Source organism: Punica granatum, chromosome 3 (genome assembly GCF_007655135.1).
Source record: "Punica granatum isolate Tunisia-2019 chromosome 3, ASM765513v2, whole genome shotgun sequence".
Classification (NCBI taxonomy): Eukaryota; Viridiplantae; Streptophyta; class Magnoliopsida; order Myrtales; family Lythraceae; genus Punica; species Punica granatum.
In genome coordinates this window covers 5,931,553-5,948,898 of record NC_045129.1, presented here as the reverse complement: position 1 = coordinate 5,948,898, position 17,346 = coordinate 5,931,553, and the positions used below count along the sequence as shown (strand labels likewise).

Sequence of the window (17,346 nt, the reverse complement as noted above, 5' to 3'; positions counted from 1 at the left end):
TTTACAGAACTATATGCAATCATACGTTTGACTGTGTATGGATTAGGAAGGGGGAGAGGTCGAGGAGGCCAAGGACCGAGTGACCCTGCAGAAGGTGGCTTCGTCGCAGGGAAGAACAATCCCTCTGCTGTAACTATACTCGAACTCATCTGCAGCACTCTGCATCAGCTGCTTGAATGCCGTGTGCTTCAAGTAAGCCAGTGGGACCACAAACCTCCTGAGATCCTCCCCCACATACACCACAAAGTGACCCTTCGGAGCTCTTATTAGTCTTCTCCCCTCTTCTTCGTGTTCTTTCTTCATCGTCGTTGGCTTTGGCATATTCTGCAGAAACAAATACAAGCTTTTATGGATGTTCTTATGGAAAATCATGGGGGTGAAAGTACTGTCATTCTCCTCTATATAGAGTAGCTTTCCAACAGGAACCTATACACCGAGGCTTCACCGCATCCCACCTCGAAATTGTTGACTTCGGCTTTCGACAAGACAATACAATACCCAGCAGCCATTACGTTGTACGTTTCTGTGCTAAGGGAGGCATTAATCTTTATTTCATTAACTATCGTGGCTCTCTATTTTGATTAACAATCGGATTCATAATATCCGAAAGGTTGGTGCTCAATGTGAATGAGGGATAGAGGAGATTGTTTCGAATTCAAACTGCTAATTGAGTGCACGGACTCGGAACGGGAAAAGGATGTGTGTTTGAGTCTTCATAGTCAAAATGGTCTAATTATGTTAAATTCATTTTGGATAGTACAAGAAATGAATTCTATTTCGTGTTTGTGTTACCGGCAGTATAATCTATTACACGCACCTGGGAGCAACGAGAGTGCTAGCAGAAGCCAAACTCTTGGAATCCCAATTACGATGCTGCCAGTGCCAATAATTGTAGAAATCCATGTTTATGTTCTTCATTTGATTGTTATGTGATTCCTGTCATCTTCAACAATGAGATTGCTCGTCCTGCAGAGACCAGTGCCATCTGGAGATAAACACGCTGGATTACAACGTTCCAGCATACTTTCGGCTAGCAATTAGGTTTGTCAGATATCTTATGAGCATGCACTGTGGCTTTCAGCCTTTTGAGTCAATATGGTCGTGCGGAAGGGAGAGATATTTGGGCCTTTTCTGCACATGGGATGAAGTAGCGTGCACAAGCAAACCATTTCCACAACAAGAAAAAGTACACCGATCTTGATAAGGAGACCAAGGATTTAAAACCAAAAAAGGGATTCACATAGATATGATTCACAAGAAACCAATTTCTGGACCTTGCTACTAAAGATAACTGAGCCAACTGTCAGATGCAGGGTGAAACTTAAGGAGCTGTCAAATGTTTCAAGACTGCATTGGTAGATTGATGGGCGAAGAACTTCTGCCTGAGCTTTATGTAAGGGTACCCGAGGAGAGACAGGAAGTGTGCAGGTTTTGAGAAGGAGAGTACTTCGTACCACACTTGATTGTTGTCGTCGAGCTCGACCGAGAACCGTTCTTCCCCAGCCTGCAGCAAATAAAAAGCCATAGAGTTGAAGTCTGTGTTAATGAAAACAACTCGAACCAAACACAGGCGGCGGAAGGAATCATTCATCTGTTTCTTCAGGAATCATTGGCAATACAGCAACAATGATTGACTTGAGAAAGGGACGAAACCATGTGCTAGCATCAAAACTTTATCGGCCATGACTGGTCACATCCCACATTGAAGTTGTGAGTATTATTAGATTGCATACTATTAGTCAAAGCCAATGAGGCGAACAAGCCCATGAAATGTCTCATCAATTAAAAACTGTAGGAATCAGCGTAAATAGATATCCTCAGGTTTAGCAAATTTACAATAAGAGCTAGAGATGAAGTACTTACCAGCAGATGACCTCGAAGTGTGCCACTCCCGAAGCTAAAAGACGCTACACCCTTCTTGGGGTTTCGGTTATCGTTTACATACAGAACCTCAAGAGGCATAACGACCCACGGCAAAAACACCTTTGTGCAGGCACAGAACTTCACCCCCTCCTGTATTGGAGTGTTGGGATCAACGAAAGCCCAATTCATTCCGAAATGCCTGCAGATGAAACTTAGTTACTCCTTCAGACTTAAGAATGAAATAAAGCCTTGGTAGGTAAAAGAAAACTTGCTGACAGACCTCCAATCCTGGAGGGCGAGCTTGCCCTTTTCATAGGTATCAATACCAGAACCAACTAATACACGGGCATGATTGAGTAAGAAACCATCCTTTGAGAGATTCGTATCTTCTTTGAGGGTCAGCAGGGGTTTTGCGGTGGCACCTTGATACTTGGCATCATAATTTAAGGGGCCAGACCTAGAAAAGCAACGATTTAAGCGAGTCCAGCATAATTGCATAACTTGCTCTATTGGCTTGTGTCTTAATAGAGGAGAGCAAATGCTCGAAATTAAGCTGCTCTTACTTGGTTATGCAAGTCTTTTGCTCCCGAGGAGATGGTCGAGTCCAGAATAAGAAAATCATTTTCACAAGCTACCCAAGAAAGAAAAACAAAGCAATCAAGCATTGAAAACAATGTACGCTCAGAAAAATAGGACGTGCAACTCCGCACTTGAACTCTCTGCAGAATCAAACAAAGAACACAAACAACGCAAATAAAAGCCAACTCAGACAAACAACATGTTATCAAAGGAGTGAGACTCAATTAACATCAAGAGAACCCCAGTTGTTTATCCCCACATACTCAATGAGCACAGAGCTAGACGTTAATCGGATCTATGAGAGCGACACTTGAAGCTTTTTATGGACAGGAAAAGCGGATGAGGCAGATGATTTATCTCATCGGTCTTGGGAGTCATGCCGAATGATGAGCAAGAAAATTAGCTTCAATGGAGTAATCAAATGAACAGCAATTCGATAGCTTGGGACACCTAATTCGCACTTCAAGATGGCTCAGCATTTTGGTTCTTGGATGCTCAAACAAAAGTTGACAGCGCAGTTTTGGGCAAAACTCGAAAGAGTCAATGAGGTACGAGACGGTCGAATGTTCCTCATTTCCGGAAATTCTCAAGAACCCAAAGGCTGAACTAGCAATGCTTAAATTAAGCTGATTAGAGTAAAACGGAGCGTAAGGGCGGGCGAATCCATAACAGCAAGATCCCAACTTGAGCGAGGCTGCTGCACGCAGCGAAGCCACGAGCGAGCATGGCCGTTGTGATACGGGGAGTAAGGCTAGCGGTAAGGGTAGTGAGGGCAGAGATTCCGCTACATCTAGCAGACTGGATTGAGATCTAGAATCAGCCTCTAGTTACCCATTTCCATCAACTGCAAACCTTGAAATTGCAGAGCTACCATGACAGAATCACAAGAGCACAAGGGAAGTCGACTGGTGTCTGAGAGAGAGATGACAGCTGACCTGAGAGAATAGACAATACGGAGAAGTCCGGTGACGAGGAGGAGGAGACGCCGTGCTCCGCGGCAGTCTCCTTTCTCTGACTGAAAAGTGAGCCTCTGTTCCTGGCCTTGCCTATTTATTTTTCTTTTTCAAATTCTCTTCCAATGAAGATTTTTTTTTTCCTTCCAATTTTGACTATATTATTAAAGTGTTATTTGAAAATGCAGTGACAGTTGAATAACCTTATTTTTTTGGCTGATTTTTAAGTAAAAACAGTGCGTAGCGAACATTTCCAATAAGATGATTTCCTTTACAGGAAAAAAAATCATAATTTAATTAATTTTAGTCTTTTATTCATTAAAAATGTGATTTTTTAAAATAGTTTAACGAAATTTATTCTCTATTGCAAATATTAATATTAATTTGTTACATGACAATCTCGGTGTTAAAGATAATCCACTCTCTCACTCAAAGGGGGCGAGGATTAGAACATTCAAGTCTCCGAATGTTCAGTGGCCGAATACGTATAGCGCGGCAGTACACGACATAACTAAGGTGTTCGTGATCCGAACTCGTGTCGGAGGAAGAACAATTTTCCAGTTGGAAAATCCACCGGCGGGCTCGGGGCTTAAATTGTCCGATGGCTCTTAACCGTGCGGGAGAATCAATTAAATTCTTTCTTTTCCAAAAGCGTAACAGCGCAGCTTACCAGAAAACTGAATTACGGGCGACGGAGTCAACTGCTCAGTCGTCTCTTCTCTCTCCCTTCCGCAAACTTTCCATTTTCAGTTCTCCCTTTCAGTCCGCGGTCGCACTCAGAGCAAAGAAACCCACAGAGATATGGATGATGAGAGATCAGTAGCGGCTGCGGCGGACGTGCGGTGGTCGGATCTCCCGCCGGAGCTGTGGGAGATGATCGGGAGGCGTCTCGACTCCTACACGGACATCCTTCGGTTCCGCAGCGTCTGCTCCAGGTGGCGCTCCCTCGTCCCTCGCCTCCCCCGCCTCCACCCTCCTCTCTCCGTACCTTGCCCGGTCCACCACATGGTCGGCTTCTCGGCCAAGATTATCCCCGCCACCATCTTCCGCCTCGAGCCCTCGATTGAGACCTCGCCGTCCGACGGGCCGCCCACTTCTCGTCAAGGATGGCTGATCAAGGTCTCGGAATCCAATCCGGATTCGGTAGTCAAATCAATATATATGGTAGGGGAGTGGGATCTAGAACCGGAACCGGAACCGGAACAGGAGTCAAATTCCGGGAAAATATGGCTTCTGAGCCCGCCCTCCCACCACCGCATCCTCCCCGATCGACGCCCTTTTCCGGAACACCTTGACTTATTGAAATTCCGGGCCACTGAACTCTGCAAAGATTATATTCTCTGGGGCGTAGGCGAAGTGGAGAAGGTCCTGATTTCCCCGACTTCTCCATGGAGAGACCCAAAAGATACAGTCGCGATCGCAATCACTAAGGACGGCAACCTCTGCTACTGGAAACAAGGGCAGGAGAGTTGGAGTAATATCACAGATGATCGAGGCGAAGCGTCCCGGTATGATGACATTATTCTCTACAAGGGGCAGTTCTATGTGGTCGACAATTTGGGGACTGTCTCATGGATCGATTCGTCCATTAGGGTCGTCCAATTCTCGCCCCCTATGTGCGGGGGCGGCAATCGGAAGCATCTCGTGGAATCGGGTGGGGACATTATCGTGATCGACCGCTACAACTTGCAGACCACCTACCCAGATAATTATCGAGGTCCCCGCTCCGACGAGGCAGTCAATTTCAAGGTCTATAGGCTCGATCAAAAGTGGGGGAAGTGGGAAGAGGTTCGGAACCTCGGAGACGTGGTTTTCTTCCTAGGGACCAGCTGTTCTTTCTCGGTGTCCGTTCAGGATATCGACGGGTGTCCTGGGAACTGTATTTACTTCGTCGAGGGGGAGATGAAGGGGGTCTATCTGTTTAGCTTGGGGAGTTGGAACATTAGGAGGACGGCTTTTTTGGATCCTCTCTGCTAATGGGGAAGATACTCGAGTTAATCTAAGTTGGCAGTCACGTGATTAATCATTAGTAGTATGTAAAACTCCATGGTTGTGCATTGTTTCTGAACACGAAGCTCGCTTGATGATGTAGAACCTCGGTCTCATATGCAGTTCAGTTGCCTGGAGAAAACCTGAACCGAAGTGCGGGTAATTGCAGCGATCAATCTACTGCTGGTAGAAACTCCTGCAAACGCCACAACCATCTAGATTCCTTGCTACACGAACCTTACAAGGTACCGGCGTAATTTTGGCTAGCGTTTGGGTCTGTCTGATATTTTACGAGCATGCACTGTTGCTTTCTGCCTTTGATATGTTATGGTCGTGTGGAAAGGGGAGATATTTGGGCATTTCTGCACATGGGATGAAGTAGCCTGCATAAGCAAAAACCATTACCATAACAAGAAAAAGCCCACCGATCTCGATGACAAGACTAAGGATTGAAACCCGAAAAAAGAATTTACAGAGAGATGTTTCACAACAGGTATTCCCAGGTTTAGGCAATTTATAATAAGAGCTGGAGATGGAAGTACTTACCAGCAGATGACCTCGAAGGAGTGCCACTCCTGAAGCTAAAACACGCCATACATTTCTTCAAGTTTCGAATATCATTTGCATACAGAACCTCAAGAGGCATAACGAGCCACGGCACAAACTCCTTTACGCAGACACAGAACTTCACCCCCGCTTCTGTATTGGAGTCTTGGGATCAACGAAAGTCCAAGTTCATCCCGAAACGCCTGCAGATGGAGCTCAGTTACTGCTTCAAACAGACCCTCGGTAGATATAACTAAACTTGCTGACAGTCCTCCAATCTCGGAGGGCAAGCTTGCCCTTTTGATACATCTCAATACCAGAACTGAATAATACACGAGCGAGCGTGATTGAGTAAGAAACCATCCATTGAGAGATTTGGATCTTCTTCTCTTCGAGGGTCGATAGGGGTTTAGCGGTGGCACCTTGATACTTGCCATCATAATTTAAGGGACCAGACCTAGAAAAGCAACGATTTAAGCGAGTCCAGCATAATTGCATAAATTGCCCTATTTGGCTTGTGTCGTAATAGAGGAGAATGAATGCTCGCGATTGAGCTGCTCTTGCTAGCTTAATCTAGTCTCTTGCTCCTGATCGAGGAGACGGTCGACTCCAGAACAAGAAAACTATTCTCACCAGCTATCTAAGAAAGAAAACAAAGCAATCAAGCATTGGAAACAAATGTATGCTCAGAAAAATAGGATGTGCAACTCCCCCTTGAAACTCTGCAGATTCCGACGAAGATCACGAAAGACATAAAGAAAGGCCAACTACTCAGGCAGGCAACATGGTATCAAAGTGGCGAGCCTCAATTAACATTTGGAGAACCATAGTTTGTTTTTCCATTTATTTTGATTAGCAAACACGTTGGGCGTTAATCATTACTATGGTAGCAACATGTCAGGCTCACACATCCTTATGGACAGGAAAAGCAGAAGCCGATTATCTTTATCGATCTTGGGGTCATGCCAAACGACGAGGAGCTCGAAATTAGCTGCCATGGATTAATCAAATAAACAGCAACTGATAGTTTGGAACACCTAATTCACCCTTCAGGACGTCTCAGCATTTCGGTTCGTGGATGCTCGAATGAAAATTTCACAATGCAGTTTCAGGCAAAACTTAGGAGACCGTCGACTGTTCCTCATTTCTGGAAATTTTCAGGAACACCACGGATGAAACTGCGAAGAAGGCCGATGAAAAGGAGGAGGAGCTGCCGTGCTCAGCGGCCATCTCATTTCTCCTACTGACAAGTGAGCATCTGTTCCTAGCTTGGCCTTTTTGTTTTTGTTTTTCAAATTTTCTTCCTATAAAGATTGATTTTTTTTTGGATTTTTACTTAAAATGGCTCATGATTTGTCCGTTTTGTCAAATCTATCATATGTTTTTTTGGTCAAATCTATCCCATGGTTTACTTTTTGCATCAAATCTATCCAGGCGTTATCTTTTCCGTCGATATCTAACGGCCGTGCGTAGGCGCCACGTCAGCACGGCCGTTAGATGTCGACAGAAAAGATAACGTCGGGATAGATTTGATGCAAAAAGTAAACTATGTGATAAATTTGACAAAAAAAAAGCATAGGATAGATTTGACAAAATGGGCAAATTATGAGCCATTTTAAGTAAATACCTCTTTTTTTTTAAGGATTACTTTCGCCGGTTAACCGAGAGAGAACACTGGTTAGTGAGAACATCCGGCTCTGAATGTTCAGTGGTCGGAAACTTATTGCGGGGGTGACACACGAGATTGAGCTGATTAAAGTTCGTGTTCGTGGTCCGAATTTCGTTTCGGAGGAAAAAGAATTTTCCATCGGAAAATCTACTGGCGGCTCGCGCTCGGGGCTAAATTTCCTTACCCGGTGTCCCTACGGGAGCGCGGGAAAGAACCAATCAGATTTCTTCTTTTACCTTGCTCTTTTTTCAGAGTATAACAGCGCAGCTTCCTTCTGAATTACGGCACCGGAGTCAACTGCTCAGTCGTCTCTCTACTCTCCCTTATCTGTTTCAGTCCTCTGTCGGACTCAGAGCAAGCAGAGAGAGATATGGGTGATGAGAGATCAGCAGCTGCTGCGGCGCCAGTGCGGTGGTCGGGTCTCCCGCCGGAGCTGTGGGCGATGATCGGGAGGCGTCTCGACTCCTACACGGACATCCTCCGGTTCCGCAGCGTCTGCTCCACGTGGCGCTCCCTCGTCCCCCGCCTACCTCGCCTCCCCCCTCCTCTCTCCGTCCCCGGCTCCTCCGCCACGATCATCCCTGCCACCGTCTTCCGCCTCGAGCCCTCGCTTGAGACCTCACCGTCCTCCTGCCCCTCCTCTTCTCGTCGGGGATGGCTGATCAAGGTCTCGGAATCCAATCCGGATCCGGTAATCATATCAGTATCGGAACTCGAACAGGACTTGGATCCAGAACCGGAACCGGAACCGGAGTCGAATTCCGGGAAAATACGGCTCCTGAGCCCGCTGTGCCGCCTCCCGATCCTCTACAAGCGGCGCCCGTTTCCGGGACACCTTGACTTACTGAAATTCCGGGCCACTGAACTCTGCAGAGAGTATATTCTCCAGGGCGCAGGCGAAGTGGAGAAGGTCCTGATTTCCCCGACTTCTCCATGGAGAGACCCGGAAGATACAGTCGCGATCGCAATCACTAAGGACGGCAATCTCCGGTATTGGAAATACGGGCAGGAGAGTTGGACTAGTATCACAGATGATCGAGGCGAAGCGTCCCGGTATGATGACATTATTCTCTACAAGGGGCAGTTCTATGTGGTCGACAATTTGGGGACTGTCTCATGGATCGATTCGTCCATGAGGGTCGTCCAATTCTCGCCCCCTATGTGCGGGGGCGGTAGTCGGAAGCATCTCGTGGAATCGGGTGGGGACATTATCGTGATCGACCGCTACAGCGATAATTATCGAAATCCCCGCTCCGGTGAGGCGGTCAATTTCAGGGCCTATAGGCTCGATCAAGACTGGGGCAAGTGGGACGAGATTAGGAACCTCGGAGACATGGTTTTCTTCCTAGGGACCAGCTGTTCTTTCTCGGTGTCCGTTCGGGATTACGACGGGTGTCCTGGGAACTGTATTTACTTCCTGGAAAGGGATATCTACATCAGGGTGAGGGAGAAGATGAAGGTCTATGTGTTTAGCTTGGGGAACCGGAGCATTAAGAGGATGGCTTCGTTGCCATCTTATCTCCGGATTATGTGGCCACCCCCGAGCTGGTTCAACCCGATACCATGCACCCTGGATCCCACTGTTCCTATCCAGATGTTCTAGTTGTGGACCATAGTTTCATATCGGACCCTATCTGCGGATGGGGAAAATACTTGAGGTAATTATGCAAAACTCCATGGTTGTGCCTTGTTTCTGAACACAATGTTCTGTAGCTTGCTTGTGACATAGAACCTCGGTGCCATATGCAGTTGCCTGAAGACGACCCGAACCAAGTGCAGGTAATTGTCGTGATCGATCAACTGCTGGTAAAAGCTCCTGCAAATGCCACGACTTACCTAAACTATGCTACACGATTCAGCGAAAAAATCCATTTAGATCTCTTGGAGTCAGTCGTGGACGCCATGGTGCTGTTAATGTTGTAGCCAAAGCCGAACCCACAGGATGCTTCTCGGCAATTGCTGCAGGATTTAATGAGCTGAGGATCCAAGGCATTATGTATTCCGATTTTCATTAAGAAAATAAGCAATGAGCTTAAGATACCTTGTGCTTTGTCAATTATTTCTCAAGAGGACGCATTTATGCAGTGATTTCTGGATTGGCAGAGCTTTCCGAGCATCGGGCTGATTTCTAATATATGTTGTTCATACTACCTAATTTTCACACCCAAAAGGAAACCAAATACATCCCGGTAGATGTGGCTACTCGAACCTTAACCATCTCTTGGCACAGCTTCCTGCAATCAATGAGCAAAGACATATAAAAAGGACTCCATGTAGAATTTCATCGAACTAGATCAAGTATCACCGTAGCATCGATGGTGACATGAAAAAAAATCTACATTGGTCAGCTGCCTGGCTAAGATAATAGCATCGGGTAAAAGGCCCGTGGCCAAGCCACAACATTAATTGTAAAGCCCAAACTCCCTAGCGAAGTCCCGGACCTAGTCGCTGCACAACCGGACCTAGTCACCATGTGCAGCCCTGATGACACCGCCGACTCCGGCTTTTCCGGGATCCCACAGACTGATATCCCTTCCTCCTCCTCCTTCAGCCTTTTCTTTCTTTCACATACAGGTATCTGCAAGCTTCCATTGGCTGAAACTCATGGCGACAAAGCTGTTGTCATGTTTCTGCAGTAGACTTTGGTTCCTTTCTCAAATGGAAATGGAAACATGAGGGCTGGGCTGGGTTGACTTTGACTGCTGCTATGAGGTTAGGTGTGCTTACTTACCTAACGAGTCCGTCCATACATATGAAGAATTGCCGTTGGACCAATGAATGCGGAGACTCGGACCAGTTGGTAGAATCCAACGAACAAATCCTCGTCCTCTACGATGATGCTGTTTAACATTTAACATGATCACTTCAGTAGTTTCACTGGACAGTGACATGTTCCGTCCCATGCCTCTGAGATGGATCGAGGGGAGCTGAGGAAAGCAGTCGATTCCCTAAAATTTTGATGTTACGAAGAAAATTACATATTTTTAGATTTTTCATAAAAGTGCCTATGCTCATCTTGTTTAACTCTGAAGATTTATCCTCTTATTCGCCCTCTAAGAACTCGCCCCTTCAGACCAAAATCCAGCGTATGTCCCTGCATGCCCCCAAGCAAGATCTTCGAGACACTCGACTTAGTTACTTGTGAAGTGCGCACTTTTGTATCTGGAGTAGATTGAGTTGGGTTCTCCATCATGGAGACCCTACGAAGTACTAAGTGTGTTACAAGTAGCAGGACTTGGATCTCTGAGAAGAGACGTGATTATGATTGAGAATGCGCAATTATTAATGTTGATGGTTGGCAACTAGGAACATGGGTGTCATGTCTCGAGTTCAACGTTACGGTCTATGCAAGGCCGAATTCCTTGTTTATCAATCTCCCGCATGCGTGTTACATGAAAAATTCTCAATAGCTCCGGAATAGGTCTATCACAAGAATCTCGGATAACCAAGGCTAGGGACACATTCCACTCGAACGACGATAGTCGACTTGCTTTGACGTGCTGCTAGAACCTCTGCTTGGGAATCACACACGCAACGATTTGAGACTCGAAATGTAATATGATAGAAAGGACCCCAACAAGATTTTCATCCTCAAACCAAAACATCTATTTAGTAATAATACCATTATCTCTCCTAGCAGATCTCAATTCACACAATCCGGTGAGTATATCGACATGGTCAAGTGGAAATGCCGTATCTTACTCGACTAATGTTTGTCATTGGATTTACGACAAAGAACCCAAACTATGCCTGCTTGCTAATTTTGCCCCGTAAACTTTCCACATTGATAATATTTTATTCTTAATGGTCCATACCTTACTATCATCATCTTAGTTGGAACAGTTGCATACTGCCATGCCGAGCCTAACCTTGGTTCCGCAATGATAATCAACCCCTTAAAATGATTCTCCAACTGATCTCTTTTCGGTGCCGGGCGAGCCCATTATATCATATAAGAAATAAACTCAAAATTTCGTGACTATGAGGTGGTATTGGTACAGAGTGATTTTTACTAGTAGAATCTTTTACTGCTTGTTTGGAACGCAGGGTAGGGATGGTACCGGAGGGGTAAGTTACTTGTGTAGGATTATTATATAAAGGCCAAAGTTTCAAAGCCTAGGGGCGAAAATTTAACATGTGAAGATGTTTGGGGGCTCCATTGGAGTTTTTTTTAACCTTTGTCCTGAACAGACGGCAAGAGAAATGTCGCCGTAACTAATTAATACGGACGATGCGCGCACGCCCCCTCCCCCCAATCTTCTACGGACAGTGCAGACCAGACCAGCATCAGCCACCATCTTCCTTCCTTCATTCATCATTCAACTTCCTTCCCTCCTTCCTTCCTATCTCTCTTCCTTCAATCCCATCTCCCCACATTGCTCAATTTCCCGGGAAAAATGCTCCCTTGGACTGGAAATCTCCTCTGAGAATCTGACGGATCGGGCAGCTCTCGGCGGATTCTTGAATGAGAAGCTGTGCTCGGTGGGGGTGCTAATGGCATTCACGGATTTATGCCGGCAGACATGCATCCGAGCGTCGGACAGATGCTACCGCTACTTCCCCTGCCTCGCTGATCCCGGTACCCTTCTCGTCTCGGCTCGAGATATCACCTTCAAAAGAGCATTTTGAGCTGATTCCATGTCTCATTTTCGCATGGGTTCTGTTCATTTCGGGTGCGGAGCGGCAGCATTTTTTAGCTAGGTTGGAGTTTCACTTTGTTGTGATGCTATGAGTGTTAGACTACCTCTTATGTTTGTTATCCATTTTTTTAATAAAAGAAGACTTCTTCTATCACACAAAAAAAAAAAAACTTCTTGTATCACATAAGGAACCCATACTTTCTTTTATTTGATTTTGAATCAAGTAAAGAAAAAAAATCAAATCTAGGGAGATAAATAGATCCGGTTATACATGATCGAATTATATTTGTTCGATACACTGTTGTCAATATGAATACGTTCCCTTTTTGCTGGAAATTTGATTTCTTGGGGGAATGAAAATTTTCAGCTCGGAGGTCGTCATTGTGCCTGAAGGTGGCGCTGGTTATTCTGCATTTGGTATACGTCGGTGTTCTGTTCCTGTTCGATAAAGATTTGATAGACAAGACCCGGAAAGATCCGTGGTGAGTGTTATGTCTCCGCTGTATCTGTCCCTTTAGCATTTTCAGCTGTAAGAAATTGAGAAAGTGTCAAATTTTGTCATTGCTTACTGTGACAGAGATGATTTGGTAAAGGTGTCAAAATAATAGCCTTTACTGTTTACTTTAAAATGAACTTTGCTCGTTTTGGCTTAATTACTTGTCAAATGGTCGTGTAGTTAATGAAGTGTAGGTGATCGTGGTTCATCACAGTGATCATATGGTGGGCAATAGGCCAAATTTAGTACTGTTAAAATACATCATAAAGTCAAGTTGTAATTGTCACTTGTCATCATGTCTTCTTACATGTTCCACTTGGGCTGTGCGGTTTATGTTGTAATGTATACTATATGAAGTTGATCTTATGACAGAAACCCTGTTTTCATTGCATTCTTCAGAGACTTCAGCTTTGATGCTTGTCCAGTGTTTTGTTGCACCATTCAACCAACCTCTTCTTATTTTGATTCAACAAAGCAAGAGTAACAGAAGGAGTCAAACTTTTTCCCTTAGTAGTTTTGCACCTGATCTAGACCTTAACATTCTCAATCTGGTCATCTGATTATTCTCATTAGCATTGGTCTGCACAAAAGGCAGCATGGAACTGAAAATAGCTACAATGATATACGGGATATTTTGTATCCAAACCGTGGCCAATGCATGTATTTGTCCATCTTTATATATTCTATCATTTGCTATTTGTTAGTCTCCAAAAACTATTGTGCATCCTATTTCACCATATCCTCTTCAAAGGGTCATCCAACCTTTGACTGCAGTGTTGATATATTGGTATAGTCAACAGAACTAGTACTCATAATTTGACTAAAAGGCAGATTCCTGAGTTTTTACCATTCTAATTTCTATTGTTTCCTTGATTTCATTAGTATTTCCCCTTGTTAAAAATGTCAAATTATCTTCTATTATTTGCAGGTATACTTCTCTATATCTGTTGCTCTTCATAGCCACGTTAGTTCAATACTTCATTACCGCTTGTTCTTCTCCAGGGTAAACATTGTTTCCTCCTAGTTCTTCAAGTTGTTCACTTGTATCGTTCAACATTGTTCATAGATGTTGTCTTATCTGGCCTTTAGATATGTCCTTGATGCAATGAGAGCAGTCAATGAAGCAAATTCATTGTTCACAAATCGCTACAAAGTGAGTACGAGGTCGTTAATCCAATAATTGACCAAGAGATAGCTATATATATAATCTTTTTATCCTTTACTTTGTGCCTGATGTTTAAGCAAAAGCAGGCTGCTTCAAACAAAGATGGAAGCTTTGTTGTAACAATTGATGATCCATCAAGAAGAAATTTGCTGGGCAATACATCAACTTCTTGGTCTAAGACAGTAGTGGAATTGTATCTTCCTGGGACACCCGCTAGGTAGGTTTTTGTGTGCTAACATTATCCAATTTTCGGCACCTTTTTTTCTTGAAAAGCAATTTCAGACTACCTTCAAGAAAGAGTCTCTAACCGACACTTCCTCTTCTTCTTGCTGCAGAAACTACATTTGCTCCTACTGTAATATCGAACAAGTAAGGAACTTCGCGTGATTGATTTTTGTGTCAAATTGTTCCGGTGATCTAGATTGTGTTTCTCAGCCTGTATTGTTTGAATGAGTGCTATGCTGCACATCCTTTTTCAGCAAAATTTTTCCTGCTGAGCATAAGATTGCCAACACATCATGGTCTGTGGTAGCTGTTAAAGTTGGTTAAAGTTAAACCATCATACTTTTATACGAGAGTCATTTAAAAAGGACACAATTTTGCTGGAGAAGAATCATATGGATTCATCATGCTAATTACGGTTCTCTCTTCCTGGAGCTGTTATGTGTAGATACTGCTAAAGAATGCAATAGATACAGGTCTTTACTTCTATATTTGGATACAAAGAAAGAAAACCAAACCAATTTAGAGGGAAATTCTTAAAGTTTGAAAAGAAGACACTGAAGAATCTCCAATCAAAAGGAATTCACAAGTTTGTTTATTAACTTAATAGTCAAAGATTCTAATTTGGGCATGCAATATCTCTTTTTCTTGTCTGCTTCTGTAATCTGTCTCAGTACTGATATAGAGTAGTCTCAATCCGATGATCTAAGTTTTCACTTTATGTTTTCAGCCTCCAAGATCCAAACATTGTCATGACTGTGACCGGTGCATTCTTAAGTTTGATCACCATTGCACTTGGCTAGGTACCTGCATTGGGTACCGCAATCACTGTCGATTCTGGTGGGTCCACATCACTTGTATTGTCAGTTAGTTCATCAGAAATGATCTATTCTGAATTTGCGCAAATCTTTGTAAAGCTGGAAAATTTTTTGAAAGCGCATTTAATGAACTGTCCAGGAACTTATAGTTATTAGGTGAGTCATATTCAGTAAATTGATTCTTTTGATTTTTTTGTTTGATGAAAAATTGATTCTTTTGATGTATTGTACATTTCAGGTTTATGATTGCCTTGTATATCCAAAAATTCAGAGTGCTTTAGGTTTTCGTTTATCTATGCTTCGATTACTTTAGGCCATGCCTTTTGGTCGACTACTCTAGGGTATACTGATTATTTTTCACCTACTCAGTGCTCATTTTTAATTTTTCCTTCTATTTTTTTTAACTCGATTTAACAAGCATTATGACAATGTTTAGTTTTATGATAATCAGGTGGTACCTCAGCGAGGAGGCCGCACTTTGCCTCTGGACTGCCTTCTTGTACATTAGCTACCTTCACACCAACATATATCGGGTGTGGTAAGTTGAAGTTCGGATATTGGTCGTGTCCTTGAAAGCACTTAAAAAAACCAGCCATTTAGTTGAAATGATGTTAAGCCATTTAGGGCTTGGTTCCAAAAGTACAGTGAATTAATAATAGAAATTTGAAGATATGTTGCGTAGGAGATTGAACATGCCATTCAGGGCCTCAGCCTGTATTTATGTGATGCTATTACGCATCTTGTACCCCTGAAAATTGAGGGGAATCTGGTTGTTCAATTGGTATGGTTGTAATCTTACATAAGGTGGCTTTTTCTAGTTCTTTTTCAATTTTATATAGAAGAATTTAAAGTGTTCACCTGAAACATTGATGATCCTGTCAGGTGGAAGAGCGCAATCATGATTATCCTTCTGATTTTCCTGTCAATCTCCTTGATCTTTCTGCTCCTTCTGCTGCTTTTCCACAGGTATTCCAGTTGTCTCCCCTTGTTTTCAGCATCAATTTACAACTGAATTATTCATCATTTCAAGAGTCATTCTTATAGCCAAACAGTGGTGGAATGTCCCCGAGGTTAAGTCGGTAGCTTATAGTACGAGTAAATAGCTGTCGTTGCTCTATTTTGTATGAAAATCTCTATGCTCGTAACGAGTTAGGACCTATATACAAATGCGGTGATTACATGTAAGAGAAATAGGTAGAATAGATAGCATTACCCTAACAGGGTTTTTTCCAAGAATCAGGTCATGTATTGACAAGTATGTATCGAGCATTCCTTAACGATAACCTCGTACTCTCACATCCAAGTGTTTTTAACTTTTCTGATCTCTTCACATCTTCATTGCAGCTACCTTATTCTGACAAATCAGACAACCTATGAGCTTGTAAGGCGCCAGCGCATCACGTATTTGAGGTAATTCCTTTTTTCCCCAACAAAAGCATGAAAAAGCTCGAGCTCAGCCTCACTCTGGTGTTTTGCGCGATTCCGGGTGACTCTCCTGGAATTTTGGCAAATACAGGAGGATTCTTGGTACAGAAACAGCTCTGCACTTTTGATTTTTTGCATCCTTCAGGAATTTGTTTACATGATTTGGGGAAAGGCTAGTCTGCATTTAGATCTCACATTGCAAAACAAATTTTTATACCAAAGTTCAGTTCAGAACAGCAATCCCATCCAGGACTGATTTACAACCGGGATCCTCATTCCACTGTTTGAGCATACCCATAAGAAGTCGTAGTGCTGACAACTCTTTACATGTTCATTTCACAGCCATGTCCCCCGAAGATTGTGCGCTTTCAGTAGAGGTATGGGCAGAAACTTGTACTATATCTGTTGTGGAGGAAGCAGTTACTTGGAGCAGGTCCCCACACAGCACGAGCTCGAGGAAAGGTCTAGACCTTATACGTGTTTGGATACATTAACTTGCCGGTGCTGCTTCTAAGAATAGATGTGGCCCATCATTCTAAAAAGAAATGTACTATTATTATACTGAGAAATGGCTGCACCGATTATATGTTCGGGTTCGGACTGGTGGTGCTTTAATTTGTCCTCGCATTGGAATTTTGGGTGCCTTGAGGAGATTTTGTATGGTCCAATTTTGGGCAGGTGAGAAGATCGAAGAGTAATAGCCGTCGGTTGTACGATGATACTTATCGAGTACTCTTTTAGCCATATAACCCTTTCTTCTTCCGAATGCACAATGTAGTGAATGAACTGAACCTCATGTCTACTTGTTATCTTCACCGTGTTTAGATGTGAGACATGACCAAGCCAACCAGATATGGACTGCCTTTGTGGTTTGGAAGGCAGTTCGTGCTTTTTTTTATGAATGTAAATGTATGAAGGTGCTTTAGATAGATTAGTGGTGAGTATAAGTTATTGGAAATCACTCATCTCTCATCGCGGCTC

The 17,346-nt window shown here is 43.6% G+C and overlaps 4 protein-coding genes across 5 annotated transcripts; 3 read left to right on the top strand and 1 right to left on the bottom strand.

Annotated features, from left to right (window-relative positions):
• Positions 1 to 1,143: 1,143 nt before the first annotated feature.
• LOC116201107 (UPF0548 protein At2g17695) lies at positions 1,144 to 3,533 on the bottom strand. Its single transcript, XM_031532216.1, has 5 exons — positions 3,378 to 3,533; positions 2,427 to 2,494; positions 2,144 to 2,320; positions 1,864 to 2,062; positions 1,144 to 1,504 (listed from the first exon to the last, which is right to left on the bottom strand). The coding sequence occupies exons 2-5, from the start codon at positions 2,483 to 2,485 to the stop codon at positions 1,322 to 1,324; spliced, it is 618 nt and encodes a 205-aa protein (XP_031388076.1). The 5' UTR covers positions 2,486 to 2,494; positions 3,378 to 3,533; the 3' UTR covers positions 1,144 to 1,321.
• Positions 3,534 to 3,788: 255 nt separating this feature from the next.
• On the top strand, positions 3,789 to 5,517 carry LOC116201104 (F-box protein At2g26160-like). Its single transcript, XM_031532211.1, has one exon. It carries the CDS (start codon positions 4,197 to 4,199, stop codon positions 5,370 to 5,372), a length of 1,176 nt encoding a protein of 391 aa, XP_031388071.1. The 5' UTR covers positions 3,789 to 4,196; the 3' UTR covers positions 5,373 to 5,517.
• Positions 5,518 to 7,697: 2,180 nt separating this feature from the next.
• On the top strand, positions 7,698 to 9,715 carry LOC116201103 (F-box protein At2g26160-like). Its single transcript, XM_031532210.1, has 2 exons — positions 7,698 to 9,257; positions 9,349 to 9,715. Exon 1 carries the CDS (start codon positions 7,970 to 7,972, stop codon positions 9,200 to 9,202), a length of 1,233 nt encoding a protein of 410 aa, XP_031388070.1. The 5' UTR covers positions 7,698 to 7,969; the 3' UTR covers positions 9,203 to 9,257; positions 9,349 to 9,715.
• Positions 9,716 to 11,840: 2,125 nt separating this feature from the next.
• On the top strand, positions 11,841 to 17,296 carry LOC116201105 (protein S-acyltransferase 10-like). 2 transcript variants are annotated; one of them, XM_031532212.1, is made up of 11 exons: positions 11,841 to 12,178; positions 12,607 to 12,721; positions 13,664 to 13,738; positions 13,825 to 13,888; positions 13,984 to 14,117; positions 14,236 to 14,269; positions 14,853 to 14,962; positions 15,392 to 15,478; positions 15,823 to 15,906; positions 16,285 to 16,350; positions 16,708 to 17,296. In XM_031532212.1, exons 1-11 carry the CDS (start codon positions 12,094 to 12,096, stop codon positions 16,877 to 16,879), a joined length of 1,026 nt encoding a protein of 341 aa, XP_031388072.1. In that variant the 5' UTR covers positions 11,841 to 12,093; the 3' UTR covers positions 16,880 to 17,296. The 2 variants fall into 2 exon arrangements, with proteins under 2 accessions (XP_031388072.1, XP_031388073.1); XM_031532213.1 differs by having other exon boundaries at positions 11,842 to 12,178; positions 13,987 to 14,117.
• The last annotated feature ends 50 nt before the right edge of the window (positions 17,297 to 17,346 follow it).

Excerpts from the sequence above, each read along its gene's own strand:
- LOC116201107 (XM_031532216.1), bottom strand. The coding sequence starts at position 2,485 with ATGATTTTCTTATTCTGGACTCGACCATCTCCTCGGGAGCAAAAGACT. Across the intron at positions 2,321-2,426 it reads CAAAAGACTTGCATAACCAA|GTCTGGCCCCTTAAATTATG; the intron begins GTAAGAGCAGCT and ends TTGCTTTTCTAG. Across the intron at positions 1,505-1,863 it reads CACTTCGAGGTCATCTGCTG|GCTGGGGAAGAACGGTTCTC; the intron begins GTAAGTACTTCA and ends TATTTGCTGCAG.
- LOC116201104 (XM_031532211.1), top strand. The coding sequence starts at position 4,197 with ATGGATGATGAGAGATCAGTAGCGGCTGCGGCGGACGTGCGGTGGTCG.
- LOC116201103 (XM_031532210.1), top strand. The coding sequence starts at position 7,970 with ATGGGTGATGAGAGATCAGCAGCTGCTGCGGCGCCAGTGCGGTGGTCG.
- LOC116201105 (XM_031532212.1), top strand. The coding sequence starts at position 12,094 with ATGGCATTCACGGATTTATGCCGGCAGACATGCATCCGAGCGTCGGAC. Across the intron at positions 13,889-13,983 it reads TGTTCACAAATCGCTACAAA|CAGGCTGCTTCAAACAAAGA; the intron begins GTGAGTACGAGG and ends TTTAAGCAAAAG. Across the intron at positions 15,907-16,284 it reads CTTCTGCTGCTTTTCCACAG|CTACCTTATTCTGACAAATC; the intron begins GTATTCCAGTTG and ends TCTTCATTGCAG.